Source organism: Peromyscus californicus, unplaced genomic scaffold, assembly GCF_007827085.1.
Source record: "Peromyscus californicus insignis strain IS unplaced genomic scaffold, ASM782708v3 Scaffold_21__1_contigs__length_65335640, whole genome shotgun sequence".
Taxonomy (NCBI): Eukaryota; Metazoa; Chordata; class Mammalia; order Rodentia; family Cricetidae; genus Peromyscus; species Peromyscus californicus.
This window is the reverse complement of record NW_026294514.1, coordinates 44,042,849-44,068,894: the sequence shown is the minus strand read 5'-3', so window position 1 is coordinate 44,068,894 and position 26,046 is coordinate 44,042,849. Positions and strand designations below refer to the sequence as shown.

Genomic DNA, 26,046 nt, shown 5'->3' with positions numbered 1-26,046 from the left:
GCACTCCTCAGCCCAACACACTCAGAAGGCTGCCTCACAGCTGCCTAGGCACTCCTCAGCCCAACACACTCAGAAGGCTGCCTCACAGCTGCCTAGGCACTCCTCAGCCCAACACACTCAGAAGGCTGCCTCACAGCTGCCTAGGCACTCCTCAGCCCAACACACTCAGAAGGCTGCCTCACAGCTGCCTAGGCACTCCTCAACCCAACAATGCTGACAATCAAGATTTCCCATTACTCCAGCACTGCAGTCTCAGGGGCAAGTGCCCCCCCCCCCCTGCGCAGTTTTTTTATAGGGGGCTGGGGACCCACATTCAGGTCCTCATGCTTGTACAAGAATCACTCTTACCCTCGGAGCTATCTTGCTAGCCCCAGAATTTGCTTGCTTATGCTTACCAAAAACCTTGCTAAGATATTAACAGGAAGTTCATTTAAACTTAGAAATCACTTTGGAGAATACAGATACCTTTAATACGCCATGACTACCAATGGATGAACATAGTTACGTCTCCATTTTTTTTCAAGTCTTACTTGATTTTTCATGAGCATTTTGTAATTTTCAGCACAGATTCTGTGCATTACTAGCATTTCAATTTTTTTCAGAGCAATTGTAAAAGGTACTGCATTTTTAATTCCAGTTTCTGCACACTCACTATTAATAAACAGGAATGTAATTGAGTTTTCTGTGCCTTGTATTTGACAACCTTGCTGAATCTATTTACTAGACTTAAGAACTTTCCAGAGCACTCCGTAAAATTTTCCCTGTAGACAAGTATGTCATAAACATAAGCCAACATTAAAAATTTTTCTAGAACTTTTTATAGCATGATCATAAATGGAACACCAGTAACAACTATCACAAAAAGATGCAATTCTAAAACTTAAAACAATTTTAAAATTTTAATTCTGGCTAAAGCAGTGTTACTTTCAGAAGGCTGATGGTCTCTCTCTCTCTGTCCCCTCCCTCCTCTTCCCTCTTTCCTTCTTCAAAGGGAAAAGGCAAACATACAAACAGGTGTACAAGCCACTTCTGATGGTACGGGCCTACAGGCTCAGCTACACAGGAGGGTGAGGCAGGGAAGTAACAGTGCGAGGCCGGCCTGAACTAGAGTCGGGCAAAGCTGGCATAGTCACCTTAGTGAGGCCCGTGGTTTGTTTGACTATTCGGTGGTAGGGCACTAGCCTGGCATGCACATGCTCTAAATTCAATTTCTACTTCCACTGAAAGTAAAATAAAAATAACAGTTGTTTTTTAAAAACTTGATGGGAGGACTGGAGACGGCTGGGTGGAGAAGCACTCGCCATGCACGTGTGAAGAATTAAATATGGATGCCTAACATACATAGAAACGTCATGGCACGGCAGCCCACCCATGGAGATGAATCTCCAGGGCAAGATGTCTAGCTACAGTGGCTGAGCTGGTGTGCTGGGTTCGGCAGACACCCTGCTTCAAGGTAGAGGGTCAAAGAAGACACCTGACATCAACTTCTGACCTCCATATGCAGTTGCACACACGTAAGCACGCATACACATGTGTATGCACACCACAGACACAAATGTGGTGGCCTGAGGCTTCCATGGAACATTCTCTAGGCTACAGCATGGCTAAGCCATAAAACAAACCTCAAGAAACTCATCCAGAGCTGGTGAGGCGGCTCAGTGAGTAAAGGTGCTCGCCGCCAAGCCCGATGACCCGAGTTCAATCCCCAGGACTCATGTGGTAGAAGAACCAAACCTCATAAGTTGTCTCTGACGTCTACAAGCATGCCATGGCATGTACACACATAAATAAATAGAGAGATGATGGATGGATGGATGGATGGATGGATGGATGGATGGATGGATGGATGGACAGATGGACAGACAGACAGATAGATAGATGGGTGGGTGGGTGGATGGGTGGATAAACAGACAGACAGACTAGAGGATGGATGGATGGATGGATGTGTGTATGGACGGACAGACGGACGGACGGATGGACGAACAGACAGACAGATGATAGATAGCTATTAATTTATCAATTTTTGAAAATAAAAATAAAGTAGTCTTTCTCACTGACCTATTCAGAAGTTTGAATAAGAACTACAAAACCAAGCCATTTCCTTTGTTGCATAATCAAAACAAGCACCCTATCGAATGACTGTGTACAACAAAAGACATATATTCCATGCTTTGAACACCCGTGGGATCTTAATGAGCTTGATTCAGGCCTTACTGAGGCCAAACAACACAAAAGAAGTTGAGCAGAAAGGCTGGCAGGGTGCCAGGGATGGCAGCCCTGATGTTATCACTGGAGGCGGTAGCTGGATGATGTTGGATCATCATCCTTTGGGGATAGAAGGGTTGCAAGTGAATTTATAGTCAGGAGTGAGATGGGTGGGTTGTTAAACAGGTCATCTTAGCTGGGCGTGTACTATGTGGTACACACAGCAGGAGGTCTATGGAGAATACCTAGGAATGAGAGGCAGCGAGCCTGTTTTATCTGGAGATTGCTGATTTGAGCCTGACCCTCCCCATTTTGTATTGGCCAGGTCCCTTCAGTGGACCATAAGGTCCCTGTCAGCTGTGGGGAATTGAAATACAGAGAATGCCAGGCCAGTGTCTCTCCATAGCTCAAGTGGAACATACCAAATCCCAGAGATGAAGGAAGGCCTGTTTTGATCATGTGGATATCAACACTTTCTCAACTCTCTTTTTCTTAAAATTAACATGTTAATTTTAATGTCAGCTCTGTGTAGCACACAGTCCCATCCCATTCAACTAGAAATCAATTTCTTCTTAAATTTTAGTCCAGTAGCACATATGCGTGCGCGAGTGTTCACGCACACACACGCGCGTGCACACACACACACACACACACACACACACACACACACACACATTTGTATCCCCCATCCCAGAGAGAAAGAGGGGAAGTTTTTTCTATCAAAGTTGCCCTTGACCACAGTGAGGTGTCAAATAAAGCCCCCTATTTCACCAAGGCTGACTGCCCACCAACCACCCAATGCCAGAAACACAAGCCAAAGAGCCGCTTCAGGATTACAATAAAGAAGTATATCTGAACCAAGTCTGGGGAGTTCAAAGTCTTGTCCAACCCCCCCCAAAAATAAGCAATTGAGTGGCATTCTCAGGTATTAGAAACCTACCTGAGGCAATGTGATACGGCATGCTTGCAAACACAAAGAAACGGAGTAATTTGCCAAATGCCACTGTAAGGACTCTTGCAAGATCCATTTTCAATTCTTATTCAATTTTGGTTTAATCATATTTAGATATCAAAACTAGAAGCATGGTGTAGCTGTCTTTATGAGAACGGACGATGGGAATCCCTGAGAATTCAGAGCCGAGGGAACGGAAGCAAAATAAATTTGCCAAAGTATATCCCCCATCAGTGTTTTTGCTCTCTGGGGCTTCAGTTACCCACAATCAATCAAGTCCAAATATATCAAATGGAAAGTTCCAGAAATAAATAATTCATTATATTTTAAGCAGCTTTTACTATATTATATTATTACAAACTATTCTATTTTATTAGTTGCTGTTCTAAATTGTTTAACTACATGCCTGACGTATAAAATAAATTTAATCACAGATTTGTATATGTAGAAAGAAATCATAACATACAAGGGGTATGGTGTAATCTATGGTTTCAGATATCCACTGTAGTCTTGAAATAGACCTGTCATGAGAAAGGACAGCTAATACATAACCTTCTGAAGTAGCATTCATTTCATAAACAGCTAGCTTAACAGGCTAGATAAAGTCATCACGTCTCTAATACATGCTCTACAGTCGGATTATGCGGTTTGAGTGTGTTCCTCAAGGATCATGAGCTAGAAGCATGATGGAAGAATGGACGGAGATTAGGCCATGGTGGGGACAACCCTCAGAAGGCATCAGTAGTTCTCATGAGACTCTACTTGGGACGGTTTGTTGTAAAAGAGAGAAATTAGTCCTTGGATCTCTTTGGGCTCCTGACCCACTAAGTGATCGATTCTGCATATGGCCTCCATTCCCTTCCTGTTTCTCTACCATGTTGTACATTTTACAGTCACCAGTGTTCCTTTATTGAATCTCTAGGCAAAGCACAATTAACTTGTTTTCTCTATAAAAAAAACCCAGCCTTGAGTATTTTGATCTAACAATCAGAAAAAGGACTAAGACATAAGGTCAAGAAGTTCCATAAGCCATTGCCTCTTGGGGTACTGCCATAAAATGTATCATATTCAGATATTAAATCAAAATAATAGCATTATATAGAGTGGACTACATCCTTAGGTTAAAGTCTAAAACAAACATGTTATGGGAAATATCAAGCTTTCTCGTGGCCATTTGTATATGAAAATGTGACTAAAATTATATTAGTTGTAATGATAGTAAGAAGAAAAAGGTAATAAAACAACCTAGTCCAGCAGTATAGAGAGTTATTGATACAGCTGTGCGATGCATAGGCCGTCTGATTTAACATTCACCATTATAGGTGCGGTCAGGTTTACGTCATTCTCCTATAATTCCTCTCTGGTTGAATAATATCACACTGACTACCACAAGTGAGGGACCATCAGCTAAATCATTACACAGAGAGCATAAACATAAGCAAAGACATAATTCCATTTCAGTCAGAGACATTGGGGGGCGGGAGATGTGAAACACGTGCGCGTGCGCGCGCGCGCACACACACACACACACACACACACACACACACACACGCACATACAGAGAGATATTTGAAATGCATCTTACCTAATATCTGAGAGGTCACATTTGTTCCCAGCAATTGCCATCACAATGTTTTCTGGGCCGTGCTCTTTCAGCTCCTTAACCCATTTTTTCAAGGTATGAAATGAATCCTAATTAAAAACAAGATGAGTCACTGAAAAGACCTGTCAATACATTTCAAACAAGTAGCCATATGAACCCTGTGTAATTCAATGGGCAAAAAAAATGTTTGTAAGGGACACTTAGTTACCATCAGCTAACTTATACTCCGCCTATAACAGATACCTCTTTCAAAGTTAAAACTTGAAGTTAAAAAATTTTCATTATTAAGTTTTTTCTGTAGGCGCCATTGATTAGAAATAACAGCCTTGACCCTGTGGGAACAGGATATCAGGATTAAGTGACTGCTGATGCTTGCTTCAAGGTAGGAATGCATTTGTTTGGGTCCGGCTCCCAGGCAGAGGCCAAAGTGGACGGCACATGTAGGTGGCAGTGGTCAGAACTCATGGGATACAACAGCAATGAATCAGCTAACGGTCAGCATTCCAGAAGGACTGGGGTCAGGAGGAACGTCACCAAATCAAAGCACTTGTTTGCTAATGGATGTAACTCAAAATACACTGCAGGAGATACATTCCAGGGTTCTCAGTGCATGCCTCAAACTGTGGCTTGGCAGCGAACCCTGGAAACAATGTGTCTCTGTCCCATGAGCGCCTATGGTGCAGTTTAAGTAAACAATTAGGCAGAGTAAGATACTAACAGTAACAAATGAGAGTAGTCAGAGTAATATAATACATTATTTCAAATGTATGACTTGTTTCTGGAATTTTCTACTTAATGGTTTTAGACAGCCCTTGGCCTTGGATAACCAAGACTACAGAAAATCAAAACACAGATAAATGGGGAACCACTGCCTCCAGGCACACACATATTGACTTTTATATACATAAATATCATCTCTGATCTTTGAACGGTACAACTGAACCAGTAACAGAAAATAACCTAAAATGATAAAACATGCAGAACTTAAAGTTCTCAAGGAAGCGTTAACAGACACGACCTTGCCTCTATGAAAGCTCAGTTTTAGGGAGTAGAGAGATGGCTTAGCAGTTAAAAGCATTTTTTGCTCTACCAGAGGACCGGAGTTTGGTTCCCAGCATCCACATGGTGACTCACAACCATCTGTAACTCCAGCTCCAAAGGATCCAATGCCCTCTCCTGACCTCTGTGGGAACCAGGCACACACGGACTGGCACAGATATATATGCAGGCAAAATAGTCACACACATAAAATAAATAGATCTTTAAAAAGAAAAAGGTCAGTTTTAAAATGAACGTTTACTGTTTTCGTAATTGGGAAAATAAATCAAAGCTGCTTGGTTGGGGAAGCATGCTGGACACATAGCTTTCACTGTCCCTGTCCCCCACACTGTCAAGGCTCCCAAGGTGCTGGCAAGACTCACAAAGTGCCAATCTGCCTCCGTGTCTCTGGGACAGTCACCGCAGGTGGCATCTGAAGTTGGAAGACATTCTTACCTGTTTAGTGATGTCATAGACTATCACCGCTGCGGCCGATCCTCGATAGTACATGGGAGCCAGCGAATGAAACTGTTCAAAAGCAGTCAACAGTTTTAGGTCTCAGCGAGCAAACAGATTTTTAAACATTCCTAAACCACACATTAAAATTTTATGCTGCATCATCCCTGTAGGAGCTCTAAATTCCCCCTAGGACTTCTCTGGAAAGTATATTAAATAATAAATTTTGTTCCCCGACTATACACACACTTGTGGTTTATGGACCAAGAAATCTTCTCTTGGCCAGAAGTCAGACACAGAAATTATTTTCAATGTTGACATCCTATGAACTTTCTTTTCTCTACTGACCTAGGACAATCCTCATTAGAATTATAGAGTGGTAAGGAAAAGATAATACTCCAAGGGGAGAGAAAATGAAAGGAAAGAATGCTAGACCCTAGCAGAGCCACTGAGGAGGAGCAGGCCACATGCCCTCAGACTGCCAGCTCTGTCAGGCAAAGCTTTATTGCCTACCGACGTCAGCTAAGAGTGTCACATTAGATGGGCTTCATCCCCAAAACCAGAAACCTAAGTATCACTGCTGCTGGACTCTAGCATCCTCAAATAAGATGGAAAATTATTCTCCAAATGTATACTTCTCATGCATATTTTGAAGGAGGACCTTGTCTTCATTTGTATCTTTTAATTTGAAAACAGTCTTGGAAAGGGCCAGTAAGTGAAAGAAAGCTCAACATAGAAATGGAGAAATGATTATATAAGTAACCACTACAAGTTACCAATAAATACTTAAATGTGTTCAATTTACAAAAGAATGAACTAAAAATGATGAGGTACTTATTAATTCAATACACATTAAAAAGCCTTAGATTCAGTGTTGGAGTGAACCTGGGGAGGGAGACACCCTCATCTATATGGGGATAGTATTTAGCCCCAGGAAGCCACTAGGAACGATATACCAGAAGCTGAGATGTGCACGCCCTTCGACCCAGCAGTCTACTTACAGGAAATATAGTCTAGAGTGACCACCGTGCACAGAAAAGACATTTCCCTAGGTTGTGATGGAGGGGAAAATCAAAGGAGAACGTGAAGGTTCATCACTACACTGTGTAACTAAATTGTCTGTGTGCCCCGCACAACTCAAGTGATGGCAGCCTTGTCGATGTCATGGCCTTTGGGAAGGAAGGCCATGGGAGGTCAGGTGGGAAGTCACTGGGGTCAGATGAGGTCATGAAGGTGGAGTCCCATGATGGGATTAGAGCCCTCCACACACACAGAATGTGAGGAAACAGAAGGAGAAGGTTGTCTGCGTGCCAGGAAAGGAGCCTTCACAAGCCAGTGCCTTGATTTACCTCCAGAACCATGATAAGGACAGGTCTGTTCTAAGCCATCCGCTCTGGAGCATTTGGTTCTAGTCGCTGAAGCTAAGACATACATTTATATGGCATGTTTCACAACCGCTGAAATGAAGAGACCTTTTATTTAAAGGAAAAAGTTCTTTTGACATAGTATTAAGTGAGAAATGTCTGAAGGCAGCAAAGATGATATAATTTAATGTGAGAATGTGAACAGCAACGAATGTACAAATGCTAGAATCACATGACCATCCTCAAAATGTTAGCCGTAGAATTTCCAGTAATATGTACATTTAAAGGGCTGTATAATACAAATCTCACCACAATTTTAAGTAAGTTGGTTTTAGGTTAAAATAAATCAGGGCCAGCGGGATGGTTCAGCTGCTAAGGGCACTTGCCACCAAGCATGAAGACCTGAGTTCAGTCCCAGGAACCCACCTAGTAGGTGAGAACTGAATCCTACAAGTTGTCCCCTGGTTTCTATTTATGTGGTGTGGCACGGCCACATGTCCCCTCACCCCAACCCCACACAAAATAAATAAAATATTTCAAAAAATTAATTAAAAATCTGCTATTTTTATCGAGGCATGAAGCAGAGAGAGGGAGGAATGGGAAGATGAATCCTGTCATTTTCCTGGCAAACAACAAAACTGGACTTGTTCGGTCTATTTCCCTCTTGGTACTTCTCACTGGAATGCTCAGAAGATCCAGAGAGGGGCCAGGATGCTGCCTCCCAGTGATTACAAACAGGTCTGTCCTTTGAAGGGAGACCACCCAGGGAGTTTGGTGGCTTTTAGGAAGGGGGGGGATGAAGGATGATGGGGTTCAGGGAAAGCCAGGTTTACAGCTGAACTGAGGCGGAGAACCTGCCACTCTCCTCTGCCCACAAACACCACTCCAGGTCACACAGTACAAGATGCCACACATGCCTTTCCACATTCACAGACCTCCCCTGTGTCTGTCTGTCCTAACTGCTGAGATCCAAGGATTCACGTTCGGCCCACCCTTGGCAAGGCAATCCTCGTGTCTCAAAACCAGTCGATATTTCTGTTTGTGGGAGGAAAAAGCAGTGTCTGTAAACACCGGGCTTTGCTAAAGGTAGAGGGTGCATAAAATGTGGCCTTTCAGCTAATCATGCACAATGCCCCCCCCCCCCCCCCCCCCGCAACCCCCTCCCCTCTTGTTTTCAAAACAGCCTATGCTAAAGAGTCAGTACAAGCCTGGCTTCCCAGAAGGCAGACACGTGACATAGATTTCCCTTTGGGCTCTGACGCCAAAAGCTGCCTCTCAAACAGCCAATAGCGTGTGGGTCTCATGAATTATTGAAAGCCCTTAGTACGCAATGCATTATTCCTTTCCCACAAAGGAATCACTCCGAAATAAATCTGTTGGTGAAACCACTTAAAGGGCTTTATTGCTGGAGACTTAGGGGTTTTAATAAATTCAAAGTTAGTGTCTCCTCCCGAAACTCAATAATGCACTGACCAAAGTGTAATGTTTGTGAAGGGCAAAGGGATAAATCATTTCCGGCCTACAATATATTTCGTTTATCCTATACAAGCAGAACACAAGCGCACACACACGGTAGCCACCAGCTGCTGTGGTATAATTTACTTTCCAAGAGGTCAGAATTAATATCGATGAGATGACACAAAAGATTCTTCCAGAAATAAAGGTAATTGCAGAAGGTTAGTAAAAGCTTTCTTATTAAAACCTCACTGTGAAAGGCTATTTGAAAATCAACACAATAGATGCCAATTCCAACCCATCAAAAGCTCCCCAACAAAATATAGACTTCAAATTTCAGTATCCAGGTAACTCCCAAGTACCATTTAATCACTGAGGTGCAGCACTGAAAATTCTGGAAAGCCAATTTGCCTCTTCAAAGAGATGGTTATCTGTGTTCTTTGGGCATGTGACCTTATTTTTTTTTTTTTTAGATTTTATTTTTATTACTTATCTGTGTGTGTATGCACATAAGTATATGCCAATTGGATCCCCCTGGAGCTAGAGTTACAGAGGTGGTGGTGAGCTACCCACCACGGGTCCTGGGAACCAAATGCAGGTCCTCTGGAAGAGCAATATCCATGTTTAACTGTCAAGCTGTCTCAACAGCCCTGACGTTTTGTGGTTGTCTACATCATAAGAGAGAAAGGAGGGTTGGGGATTTAGCTCAGTGGTAGAGCGCTTGCCTAGCAAGCACAAGGCCCTGGGTTCGATCCTCAGCTCCAAAGATAGAGAGAGAGAATGGAATGATCTTCAAGCATTTTTAACTCTGTGGACTTTTCAGCTTCTGTGGATGAATGAGGCATTTATTAGCTTTCTATTGCTCTAACAAAGTGTCTGAGGTAACTTAGAGAAGAGGGTTACTTTGCCTCAGAATCTGGGGGTCCCAGTTCATCATCAATTGGCCCTTCGCTTCAGCTTGTAGTAAGGAGGCATATCACAGAAGGAGCAAGACCACTACACTCACTTCATGAGGGGCCACAGAACCGTGGAAGTTACCAGGGTTCCACAAACTCCCTTCCATGACCCCAATGCCATAAAGACCTCTCACAAGGCCCCGCCTCCTACAGGTCCCCCACCTTCCAATAGCACCACACTGAGGATGGAACATTTAACACATGGGCCTTCGAGAGTCGAGCTACAGGGAGGTCTGATCTTTCTGGAAAGCAGCTAGACACTGTGTCCCTCAAGTCTTACAACTGTCCAGACTGTTTGATCCGATCTCACCTCTTAAGGTAACAATAACGATGTCACAAAAACCGCCAGAATTTATTCTAGTTACACTGAAGAATCAAAAAGAGTCTCAAAGTCTACTCGCCAGGGAATGGAAACCCAGATTTTGGTTTAGTCCTACAAGATTCTGGACTATAACTAAACGCAAAGTTTTGAAAAACAGCAAGTAATACAAGAAGTGCGACGGCCCGTGGGTGTGTTCTGGTTTTAACTCAACAATTTCGATTATTTTTTAACCTTTTTCTACAAGATATTTGTTAACTAAGAGGAACCTAGCCTTATCACAATGGACCTCAGAACAATATGAAGAGAATGAGACTCAGAAAGGCCTGAGGCCTGGCCTGCTTGGATCTTGGTTTTTGTATTTTATAAAATGGGGATGGGAAAAGGTCTTGGAAATGGCGGCTGGAAGTTTCTCTAACTCTGAAATTCACAACAGACTCTGGACATCATCTCTGATTATCCCTGTAAGAGGTAGAATTGTTGACTCAAAGTACACGGACATTTGGGGGTCTCTATATAGACTACACACACACACACACACACACACACACACACACACACACACACACACACATACACACACACACTCCTCTCTCTCTCCTCTCTCCCTCCCCTTCCCCTTCCCAACCTCTATAATACAGTACATGTATTATCCCAGGAAATTCTTCAGGAAAATTCTTTAATCATATGTGGTGACAGCATCAATTTCACAGTAGCAAAACTGCATGTCTGGAAGGTGCACTGTACGGAAAGACACAAAGTTTCCAGACAGATGTGCTCCCCAGATGAGAATTACCCATGCCAGACACCCTGGCTTCAGGTCCTGGGTCATGCAGGATGGATTCTGCGGCACGATTTTCAGAAAACGATCTGTCCCTGGAGAGTCGGGGCAGCCGGGGACAATGCCAGTCTGTGGCCAGTCTGCAGATCGGCCTCAGGTGCCAGCTCCCAATTAGAAGCTCCAGCCCTCCCCAGGAATGCGAGGCAGCCACAGTCAAGGCCAGGGCGAGTCCAAGGGCAGAAGCCAAAAGGCACCCAAGGCCCAGGAGGATTAAACAAAGGCGAATGAGAAGAAAATTCCTGCGGCTCCCAGAATTCTCAGCTGGCAGAAGTTGAATGGAAAAACAGCAATGAAGGATCTCTCTGTCCCACTTTCACACAGACATCTCTTCACTGGAAAGCGGAGAACCTACTTATCATGCCTGAAACCTGACAAAATGGAGGAGTGAACAGAAAGGGGTCCAGGGGTCCGGGAGGCAATGGACAGCATTGTTAACAATGGTTAGCGCTAAATAATGGCACCACAATGCCAAGGACTTGTTTTAAGATTTCTGAGTTAATAAAAAGCTGGTTTTTTTTTTAACATGATACATGATTTATGCAACAACAAGAAATGTCTTTCTTATTTTTTTTTCCTTTCTAATAAATATGTCATTAAAGCCAAAAGTGCTTCCTCATGCCGGGAGTCTTTAATCCCAGCACTCAGGAGGCAGAGGCAGGACAAGCTCTGTGAGGCCAAGACCAGCCTGGACTGCATAGCCTGTCTCAAAAAACAAAACAAAACAAACCATAAAGCAAGAAAGAAAGAGAAAAAAACAAAAGCTTCCCCTGCCTCCAAGGATCCTTTGCTAGAACCAACGTGGCCTCCTTTCTCACAGGCACAACATAAAAATCCCCTTCAATAGAAAATGATTCAATATGGATCAAAATATCGTCCCACTAAATGGGCACAGACTAATGTTCCGGAGTCTCACTGCATAACTCTGACTGACCTGGAACTCACTATGAGATCCCTTTGCCTCCTGGGATTAAAGGCATACAGCACCAGGATGGGCAAGATGTGCGTTCTTGTTGTTAATCTTGCTGTTTTTAGATTATTTTATTTTACATGTATGAATGTTTTGCCGGCATGCATGTGTGCCAACAGTGTGCCTGGTCCTTGCAGAACTCAGAAGAGGGTATCAGATCCCCTGGAACTAGAGTTATAAATGATTCTGAGCTGTCATACGGGCGCTGGGAATTAAATCGTAGCCAGTGCTCTTATCTGCTGAGCCATCTCTCCAGCTCCAAGACTAGTGTTTCTATGAGACAGTATAGGTGCTATAGCTCAGTGGTGGAGTGCTTGCACTTAGCTGCATCAGGCCCCAGGTTCAATTCTCAGAACTAAATAATAATAATAACAATAATAATAATAATAATAAATAAAAAGATGGTACAAAAACTAGAATCTTACAAGTACTGGAATAATCATACATGTTTAAAAATTTGCTCTGATGTAAAAATGCACTTTTCCCCCACTGCTTCCCAAGGTCATGAGCCTCAATTCAGATTCCAGGGTGTTGGTAAGCACAGGAATTTCCTAAAAGTCCAAAATAATACCCAGTGATAACAGTCACCTAAAACCTGTTTTTGCTGAAAAGAGAAAAAACTGACTCCACACTAGACCCACCAGGAAACTAAAAGCAGGGTGGAAACCAGGCACTCTACCTGCCTCCGTCATTCTGTGCCTGTCTCCTCCTGTGCCTGTCTCCTTCATCCTGTGCCTGTCTCTTCCTGTGCCTGTCTCCTCCACTCTGTCTGTCTCCTCCATTCTGTGCCTGTCTCCTCCTGTGCCTGTCTCCTCCATCCTGTGCCTGTCTCCTCCTGTGCCTGTCTCCTCCATCCTGTGCCTGTCTCCTTCATCCTGTGCCTGTCTCTTCCTGTGCCTGTCTCCTCCATTCTGTGCCTGTCTCCTCCATCCTGTGCCTGTCTCCTCCATCCTGTGCCTGTCTCCTTCATCCTGTGCCTGTCTTCTTCATTCTGTGCCTGTCTCCTTTACTTTGATTCAAACTCCTGTTTGACTCTGAGTAGGGTCAATGCAAAAACCATGGCTCTCATCTTAAAGGGAATAAGCATTTACTCTGGAACCATTTGGCAGGGACCATGGCCTGGAGAACACAGATTTAGGTTACTCCAAATTCCATGTTCCAATGTGGAAGCAGTTTTGTTTAGTTTTTATAGTTTTTACAGAACAAAGAAAGTCATAAATGAAGGCAAGTTTAAAACACCTTGGTGGGTGAGTCAGAGAGTGAGGTAGGAGATTAGAGCTTTATCTAAAGCTCAAGATATTATCTGAGCTTTGGGGTAGGTGCAAGGTAGTGGTCTGCTAAGTTAATAAATTCCAAAAGATTTTTTTTATCTATTGGTCACAGGATGTTAGTTCAGACATAGAGATGGGCAAGGGATGGCTGTTCCAGAGGACTAGAACTAGCCCAAGATAAGGGAAGTAGCCTCTGGACCCACAACATTCCAACCTCTCACAGAACTGGAATTCTAAGCAGTCTGTCTCCACAGACACAGCTCCTTCTCAGCAGTTCTTGTCCACAGGAGGCATCAGGCATCCTAAAGGAGTGTCTTGACTGCCTGCCTGTCACACTACATCCATCTTCAAGGCTGAGGGCATAGACCCACTATTTTAACCTTAAGGCCAGATCAGCCCCAGGGCAGGGCAATTACCTGTGGCCTACACTACATTCTAGCCCAAGTAGTCACCTTGAAGAAACAGGAGGCTGGGGATTTAGCTCAGTGGTAGAGCGCTTGCCTAGCAAGCGCAAGGCCCTGGGTTCGGTCCTCAGCTCCGGGTGGGAGGTGGGTGGGGGGGGAGAAACAGGAGTGAAAGACTCCTGAGCATCTTGCAGTGCTGGAGCTGAGTCAAGGATTGGCGGGGCCACACCTTGATCAGGGCTACTTCAGTACCTATGTGTCCTGCCCCAATTCTTCCAGCTCCAAGCCCTTCTCTCCTCTATCTGTTCTTCATAATGTGGCCGCACTGACTCAGTCTTCACTTTCTGCCTTTCCCTCACTGCTCCTTTGTTTCCTCTCCCCTTTTCTTCAGTGGTTGGTTTACTGGGACAAGTCCTCACTGTGTAGCCCAGGCTAGCCTCAAACCTGTGGCAATCCTGCCTCAGTCTCCTGAGTGCTAGGATTACAGCTGTGTACCACCGTGCCCACCATTTCTCTGCTTTTCGCTGTCTGGTTTTCTTTTTTTTTTTTTTTTTTTTTTTTTTGGTTTTTCGAGACAGGGTTTCCCTGTGTAGCTTTTTGCGCCTTTCCTGGAACTCACTTGGTAGTCCAGGCTGGCCTCGAACTCACAGAGATTCGCCTGGCTCTGCCTCCTGAGTACTGGGATTAAAGGCGTGGGCCACCACCGCCCGGCCCGCTGTCTGGTTTTCTTGAGGCCATATCAAGATAGGGAGCTGAGCCTAGCCAGTGGGGGTTGCCCTAAAATTCTGGTTCCCCCATTACCCTGCATTACCCTGTGTCATCAGATGGTTCCCCATTACCCTGCATTACCCTGTGTCATCAGATGTCCCCATCACCCTGCATTATCCTGTGTCATCAGATGTCCCCATCACCCTGCATTACCCTGTGTCATCAGATGATCCCAACACCCTGCATTACCCTGTGTCATCAGATGTCCCCATCACCCTGCGTTACCCTGTGTCATCAGATGGTTCCCCCATTACCCTGCAAAGTCCTTCTTGTCATCAGATGCAGATGACACTCAGTGCATTCAGAGAGTGCTCAATGTGGGCAACTAGTGTCATAGGAAGTGGGTTGTGCCTTTCCCCTCTGTTCCCTCCTTTCTGCTCTTTCTGCCCTGAGTATGGAACCCAAATGCAGGAAGTGATCTTGTAGAGAGGAACAGTCGTCCAACATGATCCAGAATTGCCATGGTAAAGAGGAGGTAGAGGTCTTCCAAGAGCTTCCAGTCACACAGATGCACACACACGTGTCACAGATGCATGTATGGGTGTCACAGATGCACACATGGGTGTCACAGATGCACACACGGGTGTCACAGATGCACACACAGGTGTCACAGATGCACACACACACACACACGTGTCACAGATGCATGTATGGGTGTCACAGATGCACTTACAGGTGTCACAGATGCACTTACAGATGTCACAGATGCACTTACAGGTGTCACAGATGCACATACAGATGTCACAGATGCATATACAGGTGTCACAGATGCATATACAGATGTCACAGATGCACACACGGGTGTCACAGATGCACACATGGGTGTCACAGATGCACTTACAGATGTCACAGATGCACACACAGGTCTCACAGATGCACGTACGGATGTCATAACCTACTCCTCACCTCCACTCTCCTATCAAAGCCTTTTTCTTTTTTGTTTTTGTGTTTGTTTGTTTGTTTGTTTGTTTGTTTTTCAAGACAGGGTCCCACTGTGTAGCCCTGGCCATCCCAGAACTCATTCTGTAAACCAGGCTGGCCTTGAACTCAGAGATTTGCCTGCCTCTGCCAAGTGCTGGGATGAAAGGCGTGTGCTACTACACATGGCTTTACCAAAGCCTTTGAAACGCATTTCTACGAGCACTGTCTTATGTTTCTGGCATATGTAAGAAAGGAGCCTGTTCAACCCTTTAATCAGACAAGCTACGCTTCTTGTGAGTCTCAAGTCCAGTTGAGATTCTGGGAAGACAGCAACTCCTGTTCGACAGGTCAGAATTTGAGAGGAGGTCTGTGTGACTTAGTTTTTACTGTCAACTTAACACAACCTAGAGTCACCTGGGAAACAGAAAGCAAGCCAGCATGGTTTCGCTTCAGTTCCTGCTAGAGGTTCTGCTCTGACTTTACAATTACAAACTGTGACTGTGACATGGAACTGTAAGCCACATTAACGCTGTCCTCCCCCTAAGTCACAGAGAAAGCAAACCAGGATGTGGACTGTTTTTGTCCCTTTGTGCCCATGCGGGTTGTAGCCTGAGCCGTGTGGACGAAACCTATTGTTTCAGACTAAGGTAACCCCAAAGCCCGAAAAGAATAGAGCCACCATAGGGTAGGGAGACTGACAACCCTCCACTGCGCCTGGTTAGAAGATGGCCATGGAAGGTCATTGTGGAGAGGAAGGCCAGATGCAGAAATCTTGAGCGGTGAAGGGCACTGTGGTCAGCAGCCTGGGCCTGGGTTGCCGGGCAGACTCTTTGACTTCAGGCTAACTGCAGAGACAGCCCCAAGCCTACAGTTAGCCAGCGGTCCAAACTCTGGAGCCGCCTGTCTTGAGGCTCGTGTCCCGTGGCCCTAAGAACTCTTCAGTTCCCGCAGAGTGCTTGACTTGCACAGCCTCATCCTTTCCACGGGGTGACTAGAGCTGCAGCTGAGACTGACCCTAACTCACAGCCCTCAGAAGTTCTGCTTGCTTTCTCAACCCCACAGCACACGTGGGGAAACACCCCTTGGGCTGAACGGTTAGCCAGCCGAGGTGTACCAACTGGAAGTGTCTGAAACGTGAGAGGGCCTGCCTCACCCACAGGCTGCAAAGCTAAGTGTGGCCAGCAGAGGCTCCTGGTACACAGAGAAAGAGAAGCCCCTAACAAGGAGGCAGCTCGGACAGACACACGTCTGACCCGTAAGCATGAATACATGATCTACCCTGCATATGCCATCTCTCACGCTGTGGTTGTTACTAGTACTCGGCTTCGACGGACCTCGCTCCCAGTTCTAGGCCATCTTTGTTGTGGGACAGCGGCTTGTCTCCCTCTTCGCAGTACTAGAATCTCGTTCTCAGGAAGATGGTCTCCCTTAAGGTGATCCCCAAATAAAACTGAAAGAAATATCCATGCCCACAGCTACACAAATTGCAACATAAAACCACCAAAAAAACATAACAAACAAAAAATCAAGTTAAGACAATGACCCCAAAGATCCTAATAATTCCGTACCATATGTAAAAATCCTGAAATGGATGAAATGTCAAAGAGTTAAAAATTCAACGTGTAAAACTGATCAACGACTTCAACAAGGGTACAAGAGAACAATGAATTAGAGAATCAACTCAAGATCTGGATAAAAATTCATGAGCACAGGTAAGAAACTCAGTAGTCCAGATGAGAAATTCAAAAAACAAAAACTTGAGCTCTTAGGAGGAAAAAAAAAAACACCTTATATCCAGAAATGTTAGAAATGAGAAAGTCAATCAGTGGAAAACTTCCCAGTACATCTGTGGTGATATTTTAATTGTGCTGGTTTTATTTAAAATGTGATTTTATTTGTATGTTAATAAATAAAGTTTGTCTGGAGATCAGAGGTCATTAGCGGAGAGCCAGGAATAGAAGTCAGGCGGTGGTAGCCCATGCCCTTAATCCAATCACATGACCACTCTGGGGGGTCAAGGATACAGCCAAGCGTGGTGACCCTTGAGTCTTTAATCCCAGTATCAGCCATAGAGACCAGGAGGTCTGTATAGACAGGCAGTTACGAGGAAGTCATGTGGCTGGGCTTAGAGCCAATGAGAAGGCAGAACAGGAAAGCAATAAAACTCAAGACACACAGGAAGAAGGTCTCTCTCTCAGGGGAAGGACGGCAGTGAGTGGTAAGCTGAAGGGAGTCGTGGCTCTTGCTCTGATCTCTTAGGCTGTACCTCTGTGTTTGGCTCTGTGTTTCTTATTTAATAAGACCGTTTAGAATTTCATCTACATCAGTACACCAGATCAGGCACAAGAGGGAGTATCATGGAACACAAGTATGAGAAAAGACTCAGACGTCAAAGCAGGGACAAGGGAGACCCGCATCCATTCCTGGACATGTATTACCTATGGACTTTCTCTTGCATGTTTCTCTGTCCCCTCTTAGCACCATACTTAAAGTCTATAATAAAACCTTCCCTACATTTGCTTCAAGAAGAGAGTACAGTTTAGTAATATAATAAAAAATAAAAGTATATGACCCAATCATGACATCATAGCAGAATTACTCAAATCTGGGGAAAGAATCTTAATCAAGAACAAAAAGTATTCAGAACTTCAAACAGATGGGAAAAGAGAAGAACCTTCTATGGCGCTTTATAGTTAAAAGGCAGGAAAAAGAAACAATATTAAAAGCTGCAAGATTAAAAAAAAAATTCCAAGTCATACACAAAAGCTGGTCCATCAGAACGATGACCTCAGCAGCAATGCTAAAAGCCCAAAATGCAGAATAGTAAACATCAGCCAGCAGTGAGTACTCTACCCTCCAAAGTTACCTTTGAAAATCATTGACGAAGGAGACATTTCAAGGTGAACACAAACTAAAGCAGCTGATGATCCACAAGTCAGCAACGCTGCAGAAGTGAGTTCCGCGGAGAAGTACATGAACAAAGGTGAGCCAAGAAAGACTCAGTCGTGCTGACTCAGAAAACCCACAAACTTCTCATATACGTTAGGCAGAAAGAAAGTAACAAATGATACTTAAACCAACGGAGAAATAAACAACAATATTAAAAGCATCAGCAACCCGGTGGCTATTCCTGGTTGTCAACTCGACGACATCAGGAATTAATAAAAGCCCAAGTAGCTGGGTACACCTGTGAGGGATTTTGTTTCTTAATTAAATCATTTGAAGTGGGAAGACCCACCTTTAATCCAGATCTTTTGAGGTGGGAAGATCCACTTTTAGCTGGGCCACACCTCCTGGTGGCAGCCTACATAAGGACATGGAAGGAAGCTCTCTCTCTGCCATCTTGCCCTTGTTCTCACTGGCAAGCTCATTCTTTTATGGCATTAGAGTCTACTTCTTTAGGATTCTGGCAAATACTGAAGGCCGGTGAGACATCCAGATTTAACTACCGGATTCTGGGACCTTCCATTGGTAGATAGCCATTGTTGGATTAGCTGGAGAACAACCTGTAAACCATTCTAATAAATCCCGTGTGTGTGTGTGTGTGTGTGTGTGTGTGTGTGTGTGTGTGTGTGTGTGTATTGTATTCTCTAGAGTCACAGAACTTATAGAATGAATCTATGTGTGTGTGTGTGAATATATATATGTGTATATATATATATATATACACACACATATATATAAGAATATATATGGGATTTATTGGAATGACTTACAGGCTGAGTCCAACATTGGCTAGCTGTGAATAGAAAGTTCAAGAATCCAGTAGTTGCTCAGTCCCACAAGGCTGGGTATCTCAGCTGGTCTTCTCTATGTGCTGGAATCCCAAAGAAGTGGGTTCCAATGCCAGTGAAGGAATGGATGTCTGACAAGGTAAGGGCAAGCAGCGAAGAATGAACTCTTCCTTCTCCCATTGTCCTTATACACCTTATCCAGTAGAAGGTGTGGCCCAGATTAAAGGTAAAGGTGAGCCCTCCCACCTCAAGAACTGGATTAAAGGTGTATGTCATCCAGCTTCAAGATCTGGCATGTTGTCTTCCTGCCTCAAGATCTAGAACACAAGTGTGCCCTCTACTTCTGGATTATAGTTTATTCCAGATATAGTCAAGTCGACAACCAAGAACAGCTGTCACAATTATATGTTCATTATATATATATATATATATTCATATGTATATTTGATATACATATATACTCAATATATATATAATTCTATCAGTTATATTCCTCTAGAGAACCCTGACTAATATACCTCCTCTATAACAATCCTAAATGTAAGAACTCACCAAGTAAAAGATACAGGCTAACTAACTGGAATTTTTTTAACACAACTGTTTGCTGTCTACAAGAAACATATTTCACTATCAAAGACACATTCAGGGTAAAAATAAAAGGATAGAAGTCAATATACCAAGCAGGTGGGGGCAGATAACAAGCAAGAGTAGATATGTTTATGTCTAACCAAATAAATTCCAAGCCAAAATTATTAAGAAAAGATAAATAAGGTCACTATATATTAAAAAGGAACAATCCGTGCCGGGCGGTGGTGGTGCACGCCTTTAATCCCAGTACTCGGGAGGCAGAGCCAGGAGGATCTCTGTGAGTTCGAGGCCAGCCTGGGCTACCAAGCGAGTCCCAGGAAAGGCGCAAAGCTACACAGAGAAACCGTGTCTCAAAAAACCAAAAAAAAAAAAAAAAAAAAAAAGGAACAATCCATCAAGAAAATACAAGGATTGTAAATGTATATGCAGTAAATGTTGGGGTATACAGTTTCAGATTGCATCTGTCTCTGGACAAGACTTAACGTAGGTCTCTGCCTCTCAAAATAATCAACTCAAAATGGATCAAAGACCTGACTGAAAAATCAAATACTTTGAGGCCAGGATCGGTGGTGCACACCTTTAATCCCAACACTCAGGAGACAGAGGCAGGTGGATCTCTGAGTTCCAGGGTGTCCCCATGTATATAGTAAGTTCCAGTACAGCCAGAGCTACATAGTGAGACCGTATCTCAATAAAAATAAAAAAATTAAATATCGAATACATTAAACCTGCCAGGGGAAAACATTTCAACAGATAGACATAAAGAAGGACTTTTGTCAAAAGATTCCAGTGTCCCAGGAAATAACTGACAAATGGCTGCTGGGCATGGTGGCACACCATAATCTCAGCACTCGGGAATATTAGGCAGGAGAACTGCGTAAATCCAAGGTCAGTGTGGCCTACACAGTGAGGCTCAGATAAACTGACAAAGTCTTTGACATAGCAAAAGAAATAATTGCCAGATATGATAAAAAAAATCATATAAATGATAAGATGGACAAACTGGGATAATGAGATGACCCAGCCTGTAACAGGGCTTGTCGTGCCTGAGTTCGATCCCTGGAACCAATACACACAGAAGGAGAACCAACCACAGAGTTATTTTCTGACCTCTACATACGAAGTGTGGCACGCACACATTCACATATACATCATGCACACATACGATAATAATAATAAATAATAAAATTTAAATGGGCCAATAAATTGAACAGACATTTCTCAAAAGAAATAAACGGTCAAGAAATAAATATTTAGCCATCTGAGAACTACAAGTCAAAAACTACACGGGGATCCCATCTCCCTGCAATCAGGAAGACAATCCAGAACAAAGGCTGGTGAAGATGTGGGGATCCTTATGCACTACTGGTGGGAAAGAAAGGTTCTGCAGCCACTACTGAGGTCAGTATGGGTGATCTTCAAAAAACAGAGACTACAGCTGCCATGTGATTTAGTCACACGGCACTCCTGGGTACACACCCGAAGAAACATAAGTTGGCATATCCAGGAATACTGACACATACCTGGTTTCTGGAACACTATTCACAACAGCCAAGACATCGAACCAGCCGAGATGTCTACCAACAAATGAATGTATTCAAAACTGTGATACACACACACTGTGATACACACACACACACACACACACACACACACACACAATCGAGTCTCACTCAGCCATAAAGAAGAATGAAATGACATCATTTTCAAGGAAATAAGTGAAATAATCCAGACTCAGACAAATACCAGGTTTCTCCCATATGTAAAAATTTTTAAATTAATTTATATGTGTGTATGTGTGTATGTTGCATGTGTGTTTGTGTGTGTAGGTAGGTAGGTAGGTAGAGACAGATTATAGATAATAGACAGATGATAACTAGATAGATAGATAATTGATAGATGATAGATATTAGATGATAGATGATAGGTAGATGATAGATAGATGATAGATAGATACAGATGAAAGTAGAAGGGACGGCATGAAGGAGGGGAAAAATCCCCTAAAGAGGAGAGAAATGGAGAGGGGGATCAAGAGAGGATAATGGGGGAGACAGACAAATAGTCAATGTTTTCTTCCATAAGCAGAATCTATATACAATTTTATATATGTGTGAAATGAACGCAGAGGGGGGCAAGTTTGGGAGAGGATGCCAGCAGGACGCAAACGGAGGGCAGGTCAAAGGAGGTAATGGTTGGATGAACATAAGCAAATCACAAAGATAGACATATATGAAATCCATTATTTTAGACACTAAAAGAGAAAAATTAATGGACCAGCAAGATAGTTCAGTAGGTAGAGCCAGGTCTACAGAGCTAGATCCAGGACAGGCACCAAAACTACAAAGAGAAACCCTGTCTCAAACAAAACAAAACAAAACAAACAAACAAACAAAAAGATAGTTCAGTAAAGGGTAAAGCTGCCTGCCTGAGGTACACACATACAAGAACACGAGATGAATAAAATGCAATTTTAAAAATTAAGTTTAAAAAACCTGGCTGGATTCTCTGTGAAAGCTGATTCTGTGAAGGCTGATTTTCAGTGGAAATGCGCGGGGCTCAAGTGAGTCTAAACAAGCTCAGAAAAGAAGAAAATCAGAGAGCTCACACTTCTTTTCAAATCCTAGAACAAAGATGGTCCTGAGAGTGGCGTGGTACTGGCGTAGGGTGAGCGTCTAGGTCAAGGGAAGTAAACCCAAGGCCAGAATGAAAGCCTCACATTGACGCTCAGTGGCTTTTCAGTGAAGGTGCCAGGCAGTCAACTGGGCAGAGTAGCATTTCCAGTAAGTCCCACTGGGACAACTGACTAGCCAGACGTATCAAGTAAAGTTGGATCCCTTCCACACAAGATGCACAAAAGTCAACTCCAAATGGAGCGCAGAAGCATGAGTAAGTACCAAAATTATAAGAATCTTGGAAGAAAACGTAAATGTGCATTTTGGTGACACTGGTCGGTGACAATGTGGAACAGCTACGACCTACGACCTTGTTCATTGCTGGTGGGAAGCTAAAATGGCATAGCCACTTCGGCAGAAACAGCTTGGTGGCTCTCTTGAATGGTAACCATAGCTACCACATAACCCACTGAGTCGACTCTTAGATATTTTACCCACGATGCTCAAGTAGCACACACCCACACAGAAACATAAATGTTCACAGCACCATTACCCATAATAGCCCAAAGTGAAAATATCCCAAATGCCTATCAGCCAATGAACAAATAAACAGTCCACAGTATAGTCTCTGAAAATTCAAAATGTTCCAATAGTTGAAGACGAAATGCCACAAGGTGCCAGTAACAATAAAATACTACGCAGCTTTACTTTCAGGCTGTATATAAAAGATAGATATGAAGCACACGTAGATTTTATGCTTAAACATGGGTTCTGCACTACATTACTCACTGTTATACGACATCTGACAATTCACACACAGTTTGTGGGCAGACTCCATTATGGTGGAAGAAAGAATAGTGACAGGAACTGAGACAGCTCGCCACACCACAGTTAGAAGCAAAAAGCGATGGATGCTAGTGTTTGGCTCCCTATATAGCCTGGGCTAGCCTGGAACTTGCTGTGCCGACTAGATTGGCCTGAATCACAGGGATCTGCCTGCCTTTGCCTACTGAGTGCTGGCGGTCCTGGGTTCTATAAGAAGGCAGGCTAAGGTCGGGTGGCGGTGGCATATACCTTTAATCCCAGCACTCGGGAGGCAGAGCCAGGCGGATCTCTGTAAGTTCGAGGCCAGCCTGGTCTACAGAGTGAGATCCAGGACAGGCACCAAAACTACACAGAGAAACCCTGTCTCGAAAAAAAAAAAAAAAAAAAAAAAAAGAAAGAAAGAAAGAAAAAAGAAAAAGAAAAGAAGGTTGACTAAGGAAACCATGAGGAGCAAGCCAGTAAGCAGCTCCCCTCCATGGCCTCTGCATCAGCTCCTGCCTCCAGAATCCTGCCCTGTTTGAGTTCCTGTCCTGACTTTCCTTCAATAATGAACAGCAATGCTGAAGTGTAAGCCAAATAAACCCTTTCCTCTCTAACTTGCTTTTTGGTCATGGTGTTTTGCTGCAGCAATACAAACACTAAGACAAATGTGTCCCTAGTTTCTTTCCATAAAGATGAAAATGTTCTAAAAAAAAAAAAAAAAGAAAAAGAAAAGAATTGACTGCAGTAACAGTTGTACAATTCTGAATACTGCAGACCCCACCGACCTCCACACTGTAAACATGAAATGTACGGGAACCAGAGCTAGATGAAGCTGAGTTTTGGAAAAAGAAAGGAGATGAGTAATACTCCAGGTATGAAGAAGCAAATACCCAGAACGTACGAAAGCTGGGTTCCGCGGCTCCTGAGGCAACTGGAGCCTGAGACAAGAAGGACAAGGCCACAGCTTTGAGTGAGTCGAGAATGAGTAAAGAGGGGGCTGTGAGACAGGAAGAGCAAGGAGACTTCCACAGCCATGGCTCCCTTCACCGGCTCTTTCTCTACACTAGTCCCTGTAGGAAGCAGGAAAAGCCTGAGTGAGGTCCCGAGTAAATGTGTGGGGCTGACATGGCCGTGTCAAGGACCCCACAGCCTTAGACCATTGGAGGAATGCCAAAATTTTCTCCCCAGGGTGAGGCTCAGAGAGAAATGTCAAAGCTTTCCCTTCTGTTCCCTGTGTGAATGTTAGCAGCCTGCAGAAAATGTCCACCATCACTTCTTCCGATGTCTGAATAAAGCATGTGAAGTTGCCCCTCCAACAAACTGGTTGAGACCCCAACAGAGAACCCAACAGAGGCCCGTAGAAGATTAAACCACCCGCCGTGACTCCTCATGGCTGCCTTTGCTGGACTCCATGCTGGACTCACAGCTCCTCTTACTGAAGATTATCAAATACCCACTCCCTCACCACACACAAGATTTCCTCTGGTCATCACATACGTTGGTGAGTGCAGTGCGGCCTGAAGTGACCTTCTCCTAGCTTGGCCTTTGGTAGCTCCACTACGCCTCTGAATCGCCTAAGAACATGTGCTTTCCTAGCTAGCCGTGGCCACCCCAACCTAGTGAATTGCTGGGTTACTTCTGCAACGTTTCTTTAAGTATAAAGTTTGGGCTTATTTTTAAAGATTTTTAAGTTGCATTTTATGCGTCTGGGTTCATGTCCGTGTATGGGTATGTGCGTGTGAGTGCAGGTATGACAGGAAGACAGGGCAGAGATTCCTCCATCTTGTATTCTTGCTGTGGCCATTTTAGGTTTGACTAGGATTTGATCTCCTTGATGATAAACCCTGTGGAAAATTGTCCAAATCTATTCTAGGAAACCACGATCAAGATGCCCTAGCTGCCAGGTGGTGGTGGCGCATCTCAGCACTCGGGAGGCAGAGGCAGGTGGATCTCTGAGTTCGAGACCAGCCTGGTCTACACAGCGAGTTCCAGGACAGCCAGGGCTGTTACACAGAGAAACCCTGTCAGGGGGTGGGTTGGGGAAGATGCCCCAGCTCGAATTTATCTTGGCTTCTGTTAAGCCGCTCCTTGTGTGAAACCTGCCCTACCTACCCCCAGCAGCTGCTAAGCAAGATACCAGGATGTGGCTTTTGCCTTTAAAAACCCCTTCCTTGCTCTAGAGCAGTGGTCCTCAACTTTCCTAATGCTGCAACCCTTTAATACAGTTCCTCATGTTGTGGTGACCCCCAACCATAACATTACTTTCATTGCTACTTCATAACCATAATTTTGCTACTGTTATGAATCATAATGTAAATATCTGATATTTCCAACGGTCTTAAAGGGGTCAGGACCCACAAGTTGAGAATTACTGCTTGTTAAATGCTCAGGGCTATACTTGGATCCCAAATATCTGAGTGTAGCCCAGCTGGCTGGAATAAAGACTTTTGATAGGCTATAAACTATCTGAGTGGTCTTCTCTAGTAGGCTCCCCACAACACAGGTTCCCAAAAGGCCAAAGGAGGGAGTGTAAACAAATGTTTCCTGTCCTGACTCAGTCCTAAATAACCGACTCAGAGGCTGAATATGAATTATAAATGATTGGCCAATAGCTCAGGCTTGTTACTAGCTAATTCTTATAATTAAATTAACCCATATTTCTATATATGCTTTGCCACATGGCTCATGGCTTGTTACCTCATTTTTTACATGTCCTACTTGGTTGGCAGCTGGCTGGCTTCTCTCTCAACTCCCCTGACTCTACCCTCCTTCTTCCCATCATTCT

The 26,046-nt window shown here is 43.9% G+C and overlaps 1 protein-coding gene and 1 non-coding gene across 2 annotated transcripts in view; one reads left to right on the top strand and one right to left on the bottom strand.

The window, feature by feature from the left end:
* Rab31 (RAB31, member RAS oncogene family) overlaps positions 1 to 26,046 on the bottom strand; it is a 131,851-nt gene that overhangs the window by 41,438 nt on the left and 64,367 nt on the right. Inside the window, exons 4-5 of the mRNA XM_052750218.1 lie at positions 6,255 to 6,326; positions 4,743 to 4,849 (exon numbers count right to left, since the gene is read on the bottom strand). Coding sequence (XP_052606178.1) covers positions 4,743 to 4,849; positions 6,255 to 6,326 — 179 coding nt within the window. The remainder of the gene's footprint in view (positions 1 to 4,742; positions 4,850 to 6,254; positions 6,327 to 26,046) is intronic.
* Trnaa-agc (transfer RNA alanine (anticodon AGC)) lies at positions 9,767 to 9,839 on the top strand. Its single transcript has one exon. It is a non-coding gene; the product is annotated as a tRNA-Ala (tRNA).